The sequence below is a fragment of the Helianthus annuus genome, chromosome 8, assembly GCF_002127325.2.
Source record: "Helianthus annuus cultivar XRQ/B chromosome 8, HanXRQr2.0-SUNRISE, whole genome shotgun sequence".
Classification (NCBI taxonomy): Eukaryota; Viridiplantae; Streptophyta; class Magnoliopsida; order Asterales; family Asteraceae; genus Helianthus; species Helianthus annuus.
The window spans coordinates 60,871,016-60,890,931 of NC_035440.2; the positions used below are offsets into that span (position 1 = coordinate 60,871,016).

Below are 19,916 nucleotides of genomic sequence, written 5' to 3' on the forward strand. Positions count from 1 at the left end.
ACATCCTGGATGACACCAATCATTGCATACTTACAATCAGGTGTGACTCCCGAAAGCAAGTCAGAGGCACGCAAGTTGCAATACAAAGCGTGCCATTATCAAATGGGAGACGGTATCCTATACCGCAAATCATACCTGGGCCCACTCCTACGCTGCTTCGACCCCCAAGATGCCACATACCTCATCAGAGAGATACACGAGGGAATGTGCGGCATACACGCAGGACCACGCATGGTAGTGGCTAAAATCATGAATGCTGGGTATTACTGGCCCGGCATGCACCTGGATGCCGTCAAAGAATTACGCAAGTGTATTAATTGCCAACGGCATGCCCCCAAGACCTTGCGCCCCAAGAACAACTTAATCCCGGTCACCACCGCATGGCCCTTTCAGAAATGGGCAATTGACGTGGTCGGACCATTCCCAGATGCACCAGGTGCAGTCAAATTTATCATAGTAGCCGTCGATTATATCACAAAATGGGTAGAGGCAAAACCACTTGCCTCAAACACTGCTATGATAACAAGGAAGTTCATTTGGGAACACATCATCTGCCATTTCGGTCTACCAATGTGCATCGTTACCGATAACGGCACCAACTTTGCTGCTGACGAATTTCAAAAATGGCTAGAAGAAATACATATTGAACACATATTCTCCTCCGTGGCACACCTGCAAGGGAATGGCCAAGTTGAGAGTATCAATAAAAGTTTAGTCGAAGGCATCAAAGCACGGTTGGGATCAGCCAGGCGTGGCTGGGTCGATGAACTCCCAGGCATCTTATGGGCTCATCGAACAAGCCCAAAAACAAGCAACGGGGAGACACCCTTCAGCCTGGTCTATGGCTCAGAAGCAGTAATCCCCGCGGAAGTAGGGCTTCCTTCACCTCGAATGATGGCTATCAACAGAATAGCCAACGATGAAGCACACAGACTTGACTTACACCTCCTAGAAGAAAGGCGTGAAAACGCCGCCATCAATGAGGCCAAGTACAAAACCAAGCTTGAAAAATACTACAATTCACGCGTGCGGGTTTGTACATTTAACCCGGGAGACTACGTCCTGCGTGATAACGAAGCATCTAACGCTGAGCGCCCAGGAAAACTTGCCCCCAAGTGGGAAGGACCCTACCTCATCAAAGAGGTCTTGGGCAAAGGCGCGTACAAACTACAAACGCTAGAAGGCGAAACTATCGCACGCACATGGAATGCACAACAGCTTAGACGCTGCTACATATAAGCCATGTTTTTTACATTTTTATGTAACCTATCGGGCCGCAGGCCATTTGCAAATAAATAAACGAGCGATTCAATACAATATTGTTTGTCACTACTATTACAAATGCGTGTTCCACTTTGCGGTATCCGCAAAAACAGATTGGCATAATCTTCATTAACGATACCCACACAAAGTGCTAACCACACACAAATACTGTAATAGGCCAACAAAGGCAAAACATTAAGTGCCTATCTGAGCCGGATACACAAGTTTTTACAAAACTTATACAATTCCTAAACCCTAATGGGGCAAACGATGGAATTGACTCATACTCATACGACAAAGGTATAGAGTATACTCGACCCCATTCACAATGGGTAGAGTTCTGGATACACAAGTTTTTACAAAACTTATACAATTCCTAAACCCTAATAGGGCAAACGATGGAATTGACTCATACTCATACGACAAAGGTATAGAGTATACTCGACCTCATTCACAATGGGTAGAGTTCTGGATACACAAAGTTTTTACAAAACTTACACAATTCCTAAACCCTAATAGGGCAAATGATGGAATTGACTCATACTCATACGACAAAGGTATAGAGTATACTCAACCCCATTCACAATGGGTAGAGTTCCGCATACATACGTTCAAACATGCAATAAGTAAAAACACTTGTATAAATTGAGCAGCAGTTAAACTTTATATTCAAAAAATTCATGCACCTACGTGATGCACAACGGATTTACATAAAGTTCTAACATATACAAAGAGGAAAACAAAAAAGGGGCACGCAGGCCAACCTAGTCCTACTTTGTACCACTGGTGCTCGCGCCATCTAGGCCGTCACCAGCAGTATCTTCCTTTTCCGCATCGGCATACAGCATCCGCAACCGGTCTACATAGTCCGCCGCATCTAAGCATTCATCAAGCTTCTCAACAGAAGAAAGAGACATGTCATAACATGATGCAACGGCCACCTCAAGTAGCGCTTCGGTGTCCACATCCTGAAACCCGGACCGTTCATTAGTATAGCCGCCTTTAGACATGACATTTATATGGCCGATGCAGCGGTTATAACCAGCTTTAAAACCAGCATCACCGGCACGCTCCTTAATCAGGTCTATATCAATTGCGGTCTCAGGCGTCCATGATAGCTTTAACAATCTGCAACAAAAGAACAATAAGATCATCACATGCTAATCCAAGTAAATACAAAGGCACGAGATACTTACATGTGCAATACCGTGACTCCGCATCCACTCATAGTCAGCTTCGAGCTGGTTAAACGAAGAGATCAGGGCATCTCTGGCCTCGATAGCCTCATTAGCCCGCTCTTCAGCTACAGTCACGCGGGCAGTAATGTCTGCAAGCTTGGCCTCGAGAGTCTGCACCTCAACCTTTCAAAAGCAAGAAGCAGGTTGCACAAAGTTAGTAAACATTCTCGAAAGGCAGAAGGAAAGATAAAACAGGAAAAGCAAATAATACCTGAAGGCTGCCAACAACCTGATTCAAACGGGTGCGCTCAGCATTCGCCTCTTCAAGAGCCTTAGAAGCACGGCTCTCCCTCTCCTTGGCCTCTTCAAGAGCCTTTGCAGCACGGGCCCCCGCTTCTTTGGCCTCTTCAAGCGCCTTTACAGCCCGGGCCTCCGCCTGTTGGGCTTTAACCGCAATCACCTCAGCCGCAACCTTCTCCTTGCCCAAAACAGCATTCGCTGCCTTGGCATTCGTCAGCTCCTGACGAACACGAAACACTGTTTCATTCATCTTGGCCCAAGATTCTTTCCATGACTTACGCTCACTAGAAAGAGTTTCTTTCCAACTCTTGTGCTCCTCAGAAAGTAACTTGGCAAGAGTACGAACCTGTTTGAGCTTAGCAGTCGCAGCCCACTCCTCAGTTCGCTTCTGCTTTTCAAAAGCAGCCTTATCTTTTTCCAGCTGCTCCGCACCTGCGCGAGCAGGCCTAACCAACTTCTCCGCCTCAGCCTGTATCCGTGCAGCTTCTTCCTCCCTCCGACTCAACAACTTATAGTCCTCTATAATGGCGTTCGCCACTATGGAACTTCCCACAAGCATGGTGGAAAGTTGGTTGATGCGAAGTTCAGGGGATGCGGCACGAGCGCGATCAACTTCAAACGGGGTGCCCAGGCCACCCAAAATTTCCCTACAAGTGGAGGGATCGTTGGAAATATCATCCCCCTGCAGAACAGTCCAGGGGGTCGGTGATAACTTGTACTTCGATCCTGCGTGTAAGTGCGGTAATAATACTCCAATTCAGACTCCCCAGGCTGAATCGGAGGCCCATCATAACCCGCACCACCAGAAGAAGAACCAATAACCTTCTCACCAGCAGGAGATTTCTGTGGCTCAGCACCAGATTTTTGCTTCCCAGCATCAGAAAACCGTAGATCCAAATTATCAGCATCATTTGGAGAGATCAAGTTGTTAGAAGAATCAACGGTATCAAAAATCTGGGTCGCGACCTTCTTCGCAGTCTTCTCCGCAGTCTTCTCCGCCTGCACGGTCGGATCAGGCACCACCTTGACAAAAGGTGCCGCAGATTCCTTCGGCACCCCCGCATCCGCAGCCGTGGTATGCGGGGGAGACGAAGGAGCGTCAAAGATAGAAAAATCTTTATCTTGAGGTTCTGCAAAACAAAGAAATCAATAACTATCAGAAAACAAGTTGTGAATACAAAACACTTGGAAAAAGTTATAAATCACTTACCAGCAGTAACCGCAGGTTTCTTTTGCGTCGGCCCAGTGGACCTCTTCGCCTGCAACCTCTGACGTTTCACCTGACTAGCACCAGTAACTTTCTGCTTGGGTTTCCTCTTCTCACCAGCAAGTGTAGAACCCGCAGCAGTCCCACTTGCAGCCGCGCCACCACCTGGAACACCCAAACCCTCAAGGGTGTCAGATACTACCACGTAATCGGTATATCTACGGTAACAAGAACGAGAGATACCTGCGGCCTGCGACACCAAAGGAGGGGCGGCAGAACCCTCAGTTTTCTCCTTACCGCGACCCCGCGCGGGTTTCTTCACCTGCTTCTTCTCCACATGTTTCTTAGGGACAGGTTTTTCAAACTTCCCCAGGTCCCCAAGAATACCTGCGTTCGACACAAGCAAGCAAGCAGATTACAAGGTTGAACTTTAAAACAACAAGGGAATCTTAGAAGATACCTTCACCTTCTGGCATAGGTGCATTCACCACCTCACGTGTGGGAACGCGGAAATTGCCAACAATTTCAGGTTAAAACCTTCACGTTCCGAAACCGCAATCAACTCAACTTTGCCCTTAAAGTCTGGCTCAAACATCCTCCACAGGCCGACCGCATTCTCTGAGAAAACACATGCACATTAATAAAAGTGTATAGAAGCAAGGAAAACACACAAGAATAACAGGCTTACCACCACTCTTTTCCTGCAAAACGGGCCTTGCCTTCCTATCCGGCCTGCTAAGCATCATCCGCAACACCTGCAACTGATTGTTGTCCAATTTCTTAAGTTCAATAGGCCGCAGCCTAGATCCACAGTCTTTGCGGTGGCGATAGGAATATCCTCCGAAGTAACACCCACACTCACGTCCCGAAAGGTCATGTTGGCATACACCGCACAGGCTTTAACGTAGAAAAATCTCTTTTTCCACTTGGTAAGACCCTTCGGAGGGGTCATCAGCTTGGGGCTCCCATACCTCTGGTTAAAAGAGAAAAGCCGGTGTTTACCGTCAACTAGTAGAACCGCTGAAAATTCTCAACGGTAACGTCCAAACCATGAGCACGGAAGGTGTACTCAAAGTTCCTGATTCGGAACATCCCAAATGGACTCAGCTGGGAAATATGAAGGTGATAGTGCTCTAACACCTCGGCAACAAACACCGTCACCGGCAATCGGAGGTTGCCATCGTTAAAAAACTCCGCCCATAGGGTGATGTATCCCGCCGGAGCATCGGCACCGGTGTCACCCTCTTGTGGGTAGGTAGCACCCCACGCATCCGCCATTTGAATGCTGGTCATCAGGACCCTAAACTGATCCCTTGACCACTTCAATACCGGTAACCCACCACCGGGAGCACCACCATCATCGTCTTCATCTTCATCAGCCGCTGCCACCAGCTGTTCAGGGTTTTCACCCTCCACATTGTGTGGATTTGATGGTTCAGCCATAAGAGTTGTAGAAGAAAAGGAAATGAGTACTAAAAAACTCTGTTGGTGCAGTTGTCTGTCGACTACATCTTAGTTCGAGTCTTAGGATAGGGCTGATTGTATAGTGAACGGAAAATGAGAAAACTTGTTTTAGAATAGGATCGCTTATATGGATTAGATGCTGGACCGCTCATAGTGACTTATTCTTGGATCGCTTGAGTGGCAGTCATGTGGATCGCTCATATGGACTTGTCCATATGAGCGGCCCATAACTCCTATATATATGGACATATGAGCGGTTCTAGGTAGAGTCTTGTGTGTGTGTTTTTCAAGGTGTAAAGGCAAAGCCCTGTCCGATTGTCTCCACGAACTTGTAATCTGATATATAATCAATACAGGAGACGTTAAATCTGTTTGTGAAGTTGCAGGACTTGCCGGAGCTCCCAGGTTTGTAAGAGTGGGGCATGAATCGGCATCTTTTTAAATCTGTGTTTGAAGATTTTACAGGAATTGCCGAAGATCCCAAGATGGTATCGTGGATCATGAATCGGCATCTTTCTTGAATTTTATTCGGTAACGTCAATCATGCAAACGGTAAAGAGGTTTGGTTGTGTTTGTGAATGTTTTACAAGTGGTACAGAGGATTCTGGACTGCATATGGTAAATCAAGGACATTAACTTGTACTTGGATTTTCCTACTTTTGTGTAGAAAACAAGATGATGAAGTAACCCCGTACCTAAACTGTTTGGTAAACAAACTAAGTTTTCCGGAAAAGCCATTTTGATTAAAACAAACTTAAGTGTTTTGAAATCACAATGGGAAAATAGTTTGTTGTGAGGGGGAGTTCTGATTGTTTATGCCAGGTGGATAGAGAATTGAAGTGATTCTCATCAGGTTGTCAAGTTTGTACAGTTTGTTTCAAATTTTCCTAGAAAATCAAAATTGAAACATATTTTGATTTTAGGGGGAGTAAAATTTTAAAAAAATTAGAAAATTTGAAAATGTCAAAAACATTGAAAAATTTAAAAACCGAGTTTTGTTGTGAAAAAGAGGAAATGATAGTAAATCAGTGGACTTTCACAGCACGCTAAAGAAATGTAATGCAAAATGTAATAAACGGTCTCACTGATGATGTGACGATAGGTTTTTGTACATTTAGTAGATTTATTCGGGATATAAACCTAAAATTTCAAACTTGTGAAATTTGTGGGGAACACTACTTGGATATATAGGTAACCCCTGAAATCTCGTTTGAAAGGTCTCGTATTCTGATATACTAGGTGTTTATACTCTATGATGTATGGGGTATTATTCCAGGACTTCTGCTGAACGGTAGTTCTGACCTAGTCCTTGGCTAATACTTTCCGCAAAATTCTTGAAACATAGCATAAAGCCATCAGTTGATTAGACAATAAAATTGATAATCATCTGTTGTAGCTGAAAAGATCCTCTAAAGGGGACACACTGCTAAGTCGAAGCTGATATCTCTTTGCTGAACGGAAGTTCTGACCTGAGATCCCTCAGTTCTCGCATCTTTCCCCTAATTTATATACAGACATCATTGTAGTGTTCATACCTGTAAGACTGAATATTGGGATTCTGGATATGGGAGTATATTCAAGAGGTGGGACACATGAATTGATCTAAGTTCATAAAACATCTAAATAGTATCCTGAATAAATTGAAAATTGTATGAAAATTTAAGAGGACAATTATATCGTCAATCTACGTGAATCGTTTAGAACTTAAAACGATTAAAAGCTTAACGGTGCTTGTGATGTGTTTCAAAAACTGATATGATCCTCTTGCACAGACTCACAAAAATATGTTTGTTTTGCATTTAAATTTCTGTGTTTGCATTTACGTTGTATATTTTAAAAAATCCAAAAAAAAATTTCGACAACATGATGTTGAAGAACTAATTTTCAAAATCTCAAAGGCTAAACTTGATGAACAGATAGGTTGGTTAAGTCATTTGAAATGTTTAAAATGATTCATTAGGATGAATCAGAAATTGAGATGTTTCAAATTTGTGAATCAGTGTTTAAGTGTAAAAAGTATCAAATGATTAGTTGATTCATTAAGTTGAATCACAATTATTTTGGTTTGTGATAGAATGGTTGAGTTTTGCAGGTTTCTGATCCTGTTGTTACAGATAGCCAGGAAACATATCAGAACCAGAGAAGAGCTTAAACAGAGAAAGCCAGGAGTTGATTTCAATGGTGATAACAATTTCCAGACAGAGATCCCAGCATGATGATAGGGGGAGTCTGACAAAAGTTAAAACCAGAGTAAGATCCAGGCATATGATTTCAGGAAGAAATTTCTGTAGAAGATTTGATTCCAGGCTGAGTTCCTGAAGAAGACCGAACAAGAGTGAAGAGCTGGGAATGATTGAAGACTCTCACTGAAGATTCCGTCAACATTCAAGGGGGAGTCTGTTGGTGCAGTTGTCTGTCGACTACATCTTAGTTCGAGTCTTAGGATAGGGCTGATTGTATAGTGAACGGAAAATGAGAAAACTTGTTTTAAAATAGGATCGCTTATATGGATTAGATGCTGGACCGCTCATAGTGACTTATTCTTGGATCGCTTGAGTGGCAGTCATGTGGATCGCTCATATGGACTTGTCCATATGAGCGGCCCATAACTCCTATATATATGGACATATGAGCGGTTCTAGGTAGAGTCTTGTGTGTGTGTTTTTCAAGGTGTAAAGGCGAAGCCCTGTCCGATTGTCTCCACGAACTTGTAATCTGATATATAATCAATACAGGAGACGTTAAAGAGTGAAATCAAGTTTTACGAAGACTAATTCAATGAATTCCGCCTCTGGATTAGTCTAAGATCTCTTCTGAACGACTCATCGGGTCAGCAAACGATCCTACAAACTCAAACCACCTCACCGGAATTTCAGGAAACCTTATCGGAGAAGACAGAGAAATCTTTTTTCTCTCACCGGAATTTTTGAAATCTTGAACAAGTGAGGGGAAACCACGAACGGTTTCCCCTTATATACTGATCGCAATTAATGCACCAGGGAAACTGAATCATCACGTTCAAAAAGAGCGAATTATGCGGCACCACGTGTCAAGCGACGCTTCCGCTGACGGTTACCACGCGCGCGTGGCCGCACACGCGCCTGACATAGGAGACGTTTACACTCCTGCTACAGTGCATTTAATGACCTCGGGCAGTGCAAATGTCCTTTCATTTCAGCACATGCCAGAAAATCTCACCAACTTCCACCAACTCACACGTGCGCTCAGCCACGTATACAACAAAAAGCAACAACATTATCCAAACACAAGCGGCATGCGGTTTCTCTGGTATACCGCACCATAACCCATACCGCATATCGTTTTTTTACATACCCCATAAAATAGCCAAAAAATTATATCTTTCCATGGTTAAGGGGGTATAAACATGTCCGCACATACCCACGAGCACACGTGGAATATGCGGAGATGACACACACGAGCCCGTACAGGTGTGTCAGATACTCAGAACCAGCGTTGTTCTTTGGACTGAACCGCATCTCAGAAACAGGTAAACCGCATTGCCTTCATACTCTTCAAGCTTCAAATCCCTCTTGTCCGGTTCACAACCACAGAGGGTGCATAAACAACTTCTTCAACAAAAAGAAGGAGGGGAATGTAGGTGCACGCACATCAGCAACCCTGACTCCTGATCCTTTAAGAGCCACATCCGAGCAACACACTCGTTTCAAGCGAGTATGGGGTTACAAAACTGCAGACACTCATGAGTCGTTGCGGACACACCCATAGCTCCGCAAATGGTTGCTACGAAAGAGCCACAACTAAGTCATCACATAGATGAACGAAGCTACTTCAAGGAAAACTCCTCGGTATTGGAGCGTGAAGGAAAGTGGCTAAGGAAGAGATGCGGACGAGATCCCCAATGATCATAAGAGATCTCGTCAAACAACAAGCGGCCGAACAGCGGTAACAAGTCTGCTTGTGACTTTGTTACCCTACTTGTAAGACGGATAGAATAAACAATGGTGGGCATTACCATGCCTATGACCATGTTTATTTGACCATTATCCAGATTCCAGTTGTTCGACCAAACATGGCCAACAATGACGCAACTATCTCACATTGGTCGGCCCAACACGGCCAACAATGCCAAGCAACGAGGTAACCGCAAAGAACGAGCGGTTCCTTGAGAGCTAATTAGAAGAACATGAAAACCCCACGAAAGGGATCATCATTTCATGTCCAATTGCTGCTGAAGACCACTCTCTTCTTCATTCACCACCTCAGAGGTTGGTTCGAAGTTTGTGCAGGACATCTTCAACCACCATCTCAGAGATTGGGTCGAAGTTTGTGGACACTTCCAGCACGATCTCAGAGGTTGGTTCGACACACCAACAGGTGGCACCCAACCCTGATTACGTCAGAAACGGTAGACCACGCTACCGGATCAAAACTTGAGGCTGAGAATTTCGCATCAGACGAAACTTTTTCACCGGTACGGAAGAGGCTTCACATGACTCTTCCGGATCTTCAGCTTGATTTACGAAGAGCAAAGACCATCTACATGGTCTAGAATTTTCTCCAGACTACAAACTACCTTCTAGACACCATAGTCCAGTACTCCTCCCACATGCAACTTCCATATGGCAGCAACACTAGACTGGGGGGACTTGAAGAGGTATGGTCCCAGATCTCGCGTCAGCACGACCGCGAATGACCATTACCCTTATCAAAACCCCCACTAGCTAACAACCTACCTGTGTCCGTGCGGAAACGCACAAACACAGTGGTTGAATCCGATCTGCCCAATGATGGAGGAGGACTTACCTGGAATATGAGAACGGTAGAGCGATGCAGCATAGCATCGCATCTAGTGTATGAAAACGGAAGTATTCAAAGCGATACGGCCTAGCACCGCGTCCAGTGAACACTTCTATCAATACAGGGAAGCTGGAAAACAGCAACAGTCACCACAGACGACGATGCGGCCTGGCACCGCATCTCGCGTATTTCTTGATCAAAGAGTGAAACGCGGGAACACCTACAGTTACCGCAAACAGCGATGCGGCCTGCACCGCATCCTGTGAACTCAGCAAGTGGGACTGACACCACAGAGCAAGTAGTACCAATGGCAGCCGCCTGTCAGGTCTACGTAAGCAACAGGCTGACGTGGCTTCACCTCCATGGCCGACATGCCTGACACACCTGCAAAGGTGCAGCATGTCGACAGTCTATCCATCCAACTCCTCCTTCACTCCTCGGCTATAAATACCAACCCCAAACCAGGTTTGAGGTATCTCTTCACAACTCTCTCACTACTACTATCATACTTTGCTTCCCAAGCAGACTACTGATTCTCACGCCGGAGAGTGGTAACAAGGAGCACCCCCACCTCATCCTCCTTGAAACGAGTCACAGTTTGTTTCCTTGTGCAGGAGATCAACCGGCAGGCGATCCAGCCAGCGATCCTCGAGTGGAAGGGATTAACCCTTCTTGACGAGACCAGTGTGTTAACCCTGCCCAGTTAACCATTGTTTCATCATGACCTTTGATATTGCATTCAAAGCATCTTCTCATCTCAAAACTCCAACTCTGGCAGTTAACAGCAATGCGTCCTCTTACACCACAAGTGTAACACACTCTGTTATCATACCAATCACCACTTTCAGTCCAAACATTTCAGATCATAGCACTGTTTGGCTTGGTGATAATCCTTTCTTCTCTTGTTTGCTGGATTTGGCTGTTGAGCATTGTGGTCAAACCTGCACCACTTATTACCTACTGTTTTTGAGTTTTCATTTTTCAATTTTTGTGATTTTTGATCACGATTGGATGATTGATCTGATGAGCTTTTATTTTCTTTTTGAACATTTCTCAAATTTTTCTCCTTTTGTTTTTGTTCCACTATCTTCTTCAAAGGTTTTTGCTTAGAGCATTCTCCCTTTTCAGTCGATTGCAAAATAGTTTTCTGAAATTTTTCTTTTAATTTCAAAAATAATTTCTTTTTGTCAATTTTTTCATTTTCATCATCAAATTTCTCATCGCAATCTTCAACTATGACTTTATCATAGTTTGTGACATTTTCACTTATTGGAACAGAATTGATCAGTTTTGGACAAGGATGATTCAAAAACTCTGATGAGGTCACAAAACCTTTCAATTTCTTTTCAAGCTCATCAATTTTATTTCTCGCACTTTCAGCTTGAATTTCAAGCTGTGAGATTTTCTCAAGATGAGACTTGATTGCCTTTTCATTTTCAATTTTATTCTTTTCAAGAACAGATTTTTCATTTTCCATAACTTTTATTTGTTCTTGAAATTTTGATTCATTTTCTTTCAAATTTTTATTTTTAATCTTTATCTAAAAATCTTCATTTTCTGAAGATTTTATCTTATTTTCAAAAACTTTTTCATTTTCTTTTAATTTTTTAATTTCCAATGTCAAACTCTTCATATCCTTCAAGAGTTTGGCATTGTCTGATTCAGATTTTTCACAGTTTAAGCATTTCCCAGAAATCTGTTTATCATCAGCTTCATCCTCAATCTTTAAAGCTGGAATCTCTTCATCCTGTTTTTTCATCACTTGAACATTTTCTTCCACATTTGCTGCCTTTTGATCCTTTATTTTTGCAGCTCATTCATTTTTGAGTAACTCCAGTTTTGCTGCAAGAAGCATATTATACAAATCAGGTGACAGCAAAACTTTATAAAATTCAAGTTGGCTAATTGCTTTACTGTCATAATCACTCTCTTCATCTGAATAATGATAAAAAACTGGAGTTTTTCTGGACACACATTTTGAATTATGTTCAGCTTTTTCTGACTCAATTTCTAAACCCTTTCCAGCTTTATCTAGAACAATTTCAGAATCCTTTTTCACTGAAACTGGTTCTTTTAAAATTGATTCTTCTAAAACTGGTTCTCTTGAAAATGATTCTTCTTCAGACTTAATAAAATTTTCTTGTTGAGATACATAGTAATACACTGCAATTTCTTCTTCAGTTTCCATGCTTTGGTAAAATATCAGATTCAAATGGAATTATCTTTGAAGCAAGATCACACAGTTCAAGCGAAATTAACTGCAAGCACACTTCAAACGATATTAGTTTTCAAGCGAAATCCCTTCAAACGAAATTACACTTGAAACGAAATTACACTAATTTCGTTTGAGATAACACACTTTCAAACGAAATTATAATTCTGTGTGGGATTATCAAACGAAAATAGAGTTTTCAAACAATATTACTAGTTCTGCGTGGACCAACTCAAACGGAAATACTGCTTTCGAATGGAATCAACAATTTCGCATGAAAATTTAAACGAAATTATGACTTTGAAGCGGAATTAGTTACTTCCGTGTGAACTTTCAAACGAAATTAACTACTCAAGCGAAATTACCACCTAGTTTCGTGCAGAATTACGCTGATGTCATCATTTCGATCTGAATTTTGTCAAATTGATCCAGTTCTAGGCTGATTTTTGGTCTGATTCTTTCAAGGGTTTGTTAATTCAATGTTTCGCACATAATATGTGAAAATCAGTCCATTTTAACCGTGAAAACTTGATTAATTTTGAAAAGAAGGTGTAGAAGTCAGAATTTTCCAGCGAAAACGAGCTTAACAGTAAGAACTCTTCCTCCTGAGCTCTGATACCACATGTAGGATCGGTTTGCCGACCAAACGAGTCGTTCAGAAGAGTGCTCAGACAGAATCAGAAGCGGAATTCATTAATTCTGTCTTCGTTTAGCTTGGATTCACTATTAACTGTCTTGTTTATTGATCTGGCCAAAGATTTACAGCACGTAGACACTTCGGCAGCACTTTGGGTCACCGGAACTAATTTCGTTACAACTGACACAGAATGACACATATATATAGGCTAGCTAATTCCGCTTAAACATGCTCAAACGGAATTACCATACAAGCGGAATTACACACACAAACGGGATTAGACATACAAACAGAATTAGACAGTTAATTCCATGCGGAATTACCCTTGGTAATTCCGTGCGGAATTAGCTCCAAGTCTAATTTCATTTCTGTTTTTCTCATATACCGTGCCTAAACCTGTCAGTTCTAATCTAAGACTCAAACGAAGATGAAGTCGACAGACAACTGCACCAACATTGATTAAATTTCCATTCATCAATCTTACAATAATATACAACCCTACTACTTATACAGTCCATCAATATCACCAAACATGTATAATAAAGGTTAACCTTACTTGATAATCAACCAATAGACTTTACATAACATATTCATCATTGTAGCAATTACAAACAAAACTTTTAACCACAGTTTGTTAAAACAACAGTTAAGAGACATAAATAAAAACCACAAGGATTCTTAAAAAATAAGTGGTTTCTACTTATCTCTCATAACAATTGTTTTTTCATAAGAATCTAATTGTTAACCTTAGTCAGCTTCTTTCGGGTTCTTCTCGCATTAGTGGATAGCTCACCAACGTTGGCAACATCAGCATCTTGAGCCATCCGCTTTCCATTGGGACTTGATCCAGAATCCTTTTCAACTTCAACGACTGAAGAGTTGGCCGTAACAGACACAACATCCTTCCAACAGATCACAAAACAACTATTGATCTCATTTAATAAAATAATGAACTCTTTTAAACGTACTAAACATACTTTAAAAACAAATACTCACCCTTGAAGTTCGTTCAGCAGACACATGAGAAGAGTTTGAAAGGTTAACGACTTTAACGTCAGCTACCTCTTGAGTAACCTAAAGGATCATAATATATGATATCATATAAGAAAGTACACAATCCAGTGTTTAAAACTCAGAAGAAAAATAAATAGATTGAAAGAGTAATTTTATATGCTACCTCATCAGTATTTTCATCACCATTACCATCTCCACCAACCAACTCAGCAATTATTACTGGATCCTCAGTTGTTTTTTGCACAGTATAAACACGATAGTCATTTTTAAGATTGAACTCTGAAACATCAATCTTAAAAGCAGCCTTCTTATCAACCAATCGAAATATCTCATGAGGGAATCCAGTATCATTGGACTTAACCTGCCTCTCTCTTATGTCACTCGCCGCTAATCCAAGAAGCTTCTGAACATCTCTATCAAACATAACAAAAGAAACACTACCACTCTCATCCTGCACCCGCACTTGCACCTTGAACCTGAAATATACACAACTAACTAAGTAAACTGCAAAACTATATTCAAATATGAGTCTTAGAATGTTACTTATATAAATATAACTCTAAATAATCATCATTGCTTACTTTGTGGTGATCGATGTACATTCAGTATGACATCTGATACAAACCAAAGAAGTCACAGGCAATCGAAGAATATCATCTGAAACATTCTCAACATTCTGCAAGTATACACTTTTACCCATCACCTTCTTGAAACACTTACGACAGGAAGCATAAAACCAACCATACTCTTCTTGCACAATCTTAATTGTCGCAACCACAACACAAGACATTCCCGTAAAAACACAACACACTTCCTGTAAAAACACGTAGGTGACAAACCAAACAAATAACCAAACTATATACAAAGAAGTGAAACCTCTTCTATCTCGCTAATCTCATCAACATGTTTCTTCACACCTTCAGTTACAAATTCTTTATGTAATGGAAAAATACTCTGAGACGATAGTATCGTCTGAGAAGTAGAACTACTCCCTTGTCCAAACTTCAATATATGCCTTTTGAATACCACAAATGATTAGAATTAGTATACAAATGACATGAAACCAAGTATTTGACTTTTCCATCTATATATAATAGATATTATATTAAGAATTACCTCCTCCTTAGCTCATCAACTTCATCAATTTCTTGATTCAGCAAAATTCATGTTGCAAACTTGTCACTTTGAACAGTATATTCACCTACACGGAAAAGTATATAGATATTTAATGTATACATGTCTTTATATTGCCAGAAATAAACAGTATAGTTATGATTTGCAAAAGTAACAAAAATACCTTTCCATTCCTTACACTTTCCATGTTGTATAACAACCATCACATGCTCATGAGGTGGGATTTTAGAAATGAAGTCCTTAATCTGCAGAGCATAACCATTTCACACAGTACACCGCAAAACCTTACCACTACATGAAAAGAATATTCATATCAAAACAACATTGAATGAATAAAAACAGAAAATAAATCAGGAAAACTATAACATTTATTAAAGTAGCAAATGGTTTCAATTTCAGTACTATATTCACTAAGAATAAACTGTAGACCACATTTATTACCATGATTCAGCATTACATACAAACAATATAAACCTCATTTATTACCATTATATGATCCCACATTAAATACAAACATTCTTCATCTTATTTATTAACATCATTAAATACATTTTATGATCACTACATGACTAAACATATAAACAACAACTTACTCCAAATCTTCAATATCGAAATTCATCTTCTTAGTCTCCTTTGGAGGTCGATTAAAGATTTCAAGATCTCCACAAGAAATCACAGATCCAGCAACATCTACATGATCACATTATACAAGAATATAAGTAAAACTCTCTAATATTATACAAGCAAGACATGATTACAAAAATATACATTACCAACACTCAAAGCGTTTAACGCCTCTCCTTGAAGAATATCTTCATAAGCTCTGAAATTGAAACCATACTCAACACCTTGCCAATCTCTTACACGAGTAACAGTCGTGCATCTATAAAAGTTGATTTTATAAGGCCGCACTACTACTTTATATAAATTTTTATTCTCACCAACACCAAACTTCGAAAGAATCACAACAGCATCTTCTTGCAGCTGTCTATCAAAAACAGGTATCAGATGACTCTTAATACCTCCTTGAATCTTAGCACCCTGAAGAACATTTAAAGAAATTATGTTCTTAGCATACAACACTACATTTTCTAAAATAAAACGGAAAAACAGAGATATAAATTACCTTCTCATCAATGAAGATGATCTCCATTTTGTAACCCTGATTCCATTTTCGTATAATTTTCGCCTTCATGTTCCACATATCCTTAGCAAGATTCAAATCGTTAACAAAACTAAGATTATTACTGTTAACTGACATGCTTCTAATTCGGAAATCGAGTTGTGATTAAATTTCAAATTTCAAAATCAGAGAAGATGAAAGCGTGATGAAACGTGAAGAGGGAAATGAGAAGAAAAGCCTTATATAAGAAGGATGATTGACAGGAGTTTGAATCTGAGTGACATGCATTAATTGCTAATTACTTATTCCCATGCATTTTAAATTTGAATTTCCCAGTAATTAGCGTTAAACATCTGCTGATCTAAAAGTATTACGGAAGATAACAACATCTGCTGCTGCTAAGTATACATTTGCCAAAGGAACCAGCTGCTACTTTCTCGTAGATGGGTAGTGGTTGCCCTTTAGAATGTGGGCCAGACCTTTAAAATTTGAAAATACACAAGGCAGTGGTTTGATGTGGGCCAGGTTTGAATTTTAAACTCTTTTAATATTAGGCTTTATGATGTAATAATGAGATAAGAAAAGCCTTGTTGGACATGCTCTCCTGCTGACACATCAGCTTTTCTTATGTGATTGAGATTTCTCCTTTTATAGAAAGTATAGATAGATAGATATTATAATTCTGAATACATAATAATGATAATAATATTATAATTCTGAAAACATATTAAAATGTGATGTCAGTATTTTCATTGAGTTCGATAAATAATTTTGTAGTCGATTTAAGCTTAAACAAATTTTTTTTTTGAAAAACATACACTTGCAAGTTATATATATACGTATATATATATATACATATATATATATACATATATATATGTATATATATATATATAAAACATCATTCAAAAGAATATATATCCAGAATAAATCTATATCTATACTATATAATAAAAGAAACCACTTTAGAGACACTTGTCATTATATTAGGCCATCTCTTATAGATAATTAATATAAAACAATTGAAAATAAAAAAAAAGTTACGATATACATGGCATTATAAAACACAATTATGGGTGAGGAAATATCGTATTTGCTTTTATCTTCTGAAAACGGAAAAAAATAAAATTTTAATTAAATTACACAAAATTCCAAATTTAATTGCAGGCCATACAATATAATATAGTATAGACTAGGTGATGCCTCCTCCGCGTTGCGGGGCGATAACCGAATAATTCTCAACCAACTAAAAAAACAGTACTATAGTTTTGCTAGAAAGAAAAAAAAAGTGTTAGGCAGTTCTTTGACACGATTTTTAACTATGAGCAAAGTAATATTTTTATTTTAACTTGGGGGAAAAATCAATTTTTTTTCCCGATGGTAAAATCCTAATTTTTAGCTAGGGAAAACTATATTTTTATTTTGTACTGGAGGCAAAAACGTAATTTTAAATTGAGGGTGATATCGTAATTTTGAACCGAGGGGAAAATCGTAACTTTTAGCTAGGGGCAAAAGTATAATTTTATTTTGACCTAGGGGCAAAGACGTAATTTTAACTGGGGGCAAAACAGTAATTTTAAAGTGGGTATAAAATAATAAACTGATGTAAAATCGTAAATTTTAGACGGGGGAAAACAAAATATTATTTTGAACCGGGCGAAAACGTAATTTTGGCTGAGGGTAAAAGCTTAATTTTTTTACCGAGTGCGAAATCGTATTTCTTAGCTTGGGGCAAAAGGGTAAATGTATTTTGAAATTGAGGCAAAACCGTATTTTTTAATTGGGGGCAAAAACGTAATTTTAAAATGGGTATAAAATGATAAACTGGTTGGACCAATGGGTATTGCTCGCCGCCAATTTGGACCAATGGCAGGTAAACACTATTCCGGGGCAAAAACGTAATTTTAAAGTGTGTATAAAATAATAAACTGGTTGGTCCAATGAAGGAGGGCCGGTCGCCCCTTTGAACAAATGGCAGGGAGATAATATTCCCTACCATGTTTTTTGTATATGTTAGAATAGAATAGAATAGAATTCATCTAATATAGAATATAATTATAAATTCACACAAATTCTTATATATAAAAAGAAAGATATTGGGGAGTTTACTTTTTCTTTGTTGAATGTTTAAGATTAGAATTCATCTTCAAAGTTTATTTTTTTATAAGTTTAATTTTTAAAATATATATGTTGTCATCATCTTAATAAGGCTTCTTTTAGTTAAAGTCTAATAAAAAATAAATAAAAAAGCCGTACCGAGTATGTCATTAGTTTTTTTAAATATAATTTTCTTATTATTTAGTATATAAAATCATATTTATTCAAGCCGAATAATACACGAGAGTTTTTAAAGATATTATTTTTTTTATTATTTGGTAAACAATATTACTTTATTCAACCCGTATAATACATGTGGTTTTAAATATATAACTTTTTTCATTATTTATTATATAAAATTATATTTACTCAACCCGTACAATACATGGGGTTCTTAAAGATATAACCTTTTTTTATTATTTAATATATAAAATTACATTTCTTCAACCCGTGTAATAAACGAACTTTTTTAAGATTTTTTTTTGTTATTTGGTATGTGCAATTAAATTTATTCAACCCGTGTAATACACGGGTTTCTAACCTAGTTCAATATAAATTAAATTTGATTTCAAAGTTTTGTGAGTTAGAGTTAGGGCTATAAACAAACTGAACGAACATAAACGAGGCCATGTTCATGTTCGTTCATTAAGGAAATAAAGATATTCGTGAATTGTTCGCCAACACATGTCGAACAGAAGTTTATGTTCGTGTTCCTTTGTTAAGGTTTTCTAGTTCATGAATAGTTCGTGAACACTGGTGATGAACACAAACGGATACAAATGAACACAAACGAACATTAAACATGAATTTTAATAAAGCACCATTAACATTAAATATCCGACACAACTAGTCAAATACAAGCACTAAATGATAAATCAAGAATTCAAGACACAAGAAGTCTACTATAAGCAACACGTGATAAATCGGATTTACCTAACTTAAGACATAATTATCTAGTTACTTAGACATATGCCAAAAAAATGCATTTAGGCCATGTTTGGATGAGCTTATTTTACCTTCTTATGACTTATTGACTTCTTGGAAAACGAGTTTTTGTGAAATAGTGTTTTGATAATGAGGTGAAAATGAGTATTTAAGGCATTGAAAAGGAGAAATGAAAAGGTCACTTGGTTGTGACTTTTCCAAAAAAGAGATAAGGAGGTTAAAAAGTCAACAAGGAGAAATGTAAAAGCTCATCCAAACATGCCCTTAGTGTCCAACTTCTTCGTATGTTAGATGAGGGGGAAAGTAAAACTTATGACAAAAAAAAGCATTTTACTATTTTTATAATATAATTTTTAACTAGTGTTTAGGGGGGAAAGTAAAAAAAGAGGGAAAGTAAAACTTAAGAGAGGAAGTGAAATATTAAAAAACAGAGTAAATTACTTTTTGAGTCTCTGTGTTTTAGTGGTTTTAACTACTTGAGTTTAAAATCGAAAAGTTTAACTCCCTGAGTCTCTAGCCATTTATTTTATAACGTTTCGAATCCAATTTTATTCATTTTGTAG

At 38.9% G+C, this 19,916-nt stretch overlaps 1 protein-coding gene across 1 annotated transcript; it reads right to left on the reverse strand.

The window, feature by feature from the left end:
• Positions 1–13,774: 13,774 nt before the first annotated feature.
• LOC118480975 lies at positions 13,775–14,844 on the reverse strand. Its single transcript, XM_035976009.1, has 4 exons — positions 14,636–14,844; positions 14,218–14,530; positions 14,037–14,114; positions 13,775–13,942 (listed from the first exon to the last, which is right to left on the reverse strand). The coding sequence occupies exons 1-4, from the start codon at positions 14,842–14,844 to the stop codon at positions 13,775–13,777; spliced, it is 768 nt and encodes a 255-aa protein (XP_035831902.1).
• Positions 14,845–19,916: the final 5,072 nt, after the last annotated feature.

Bases quoted from the DNA above. Each gene is read 5' to 3' on its own strand.
- LOC118480975 (XM_035976009.1), bottom strand. From the start codon at position 14,844: ATGTCTTGTGTTGTGGTTGCGACAATTAAGATTGTGCAAGAAGAGTAT. The intron at 14,531-14,635 runs GTAAGCAATGAT...TGTATATTTCAG, and splicing joins TGTACATCGATCACCACAAA to GTTCAAGGTGCAAGTGCGGG. The intron at 14,115-14,217 runs GTAGCATATAAA...ATGATCCTTTAG, and splicing joins GTGATGAAAATACTGATGAG to GTTACTCAAGAGGTAGCTGA.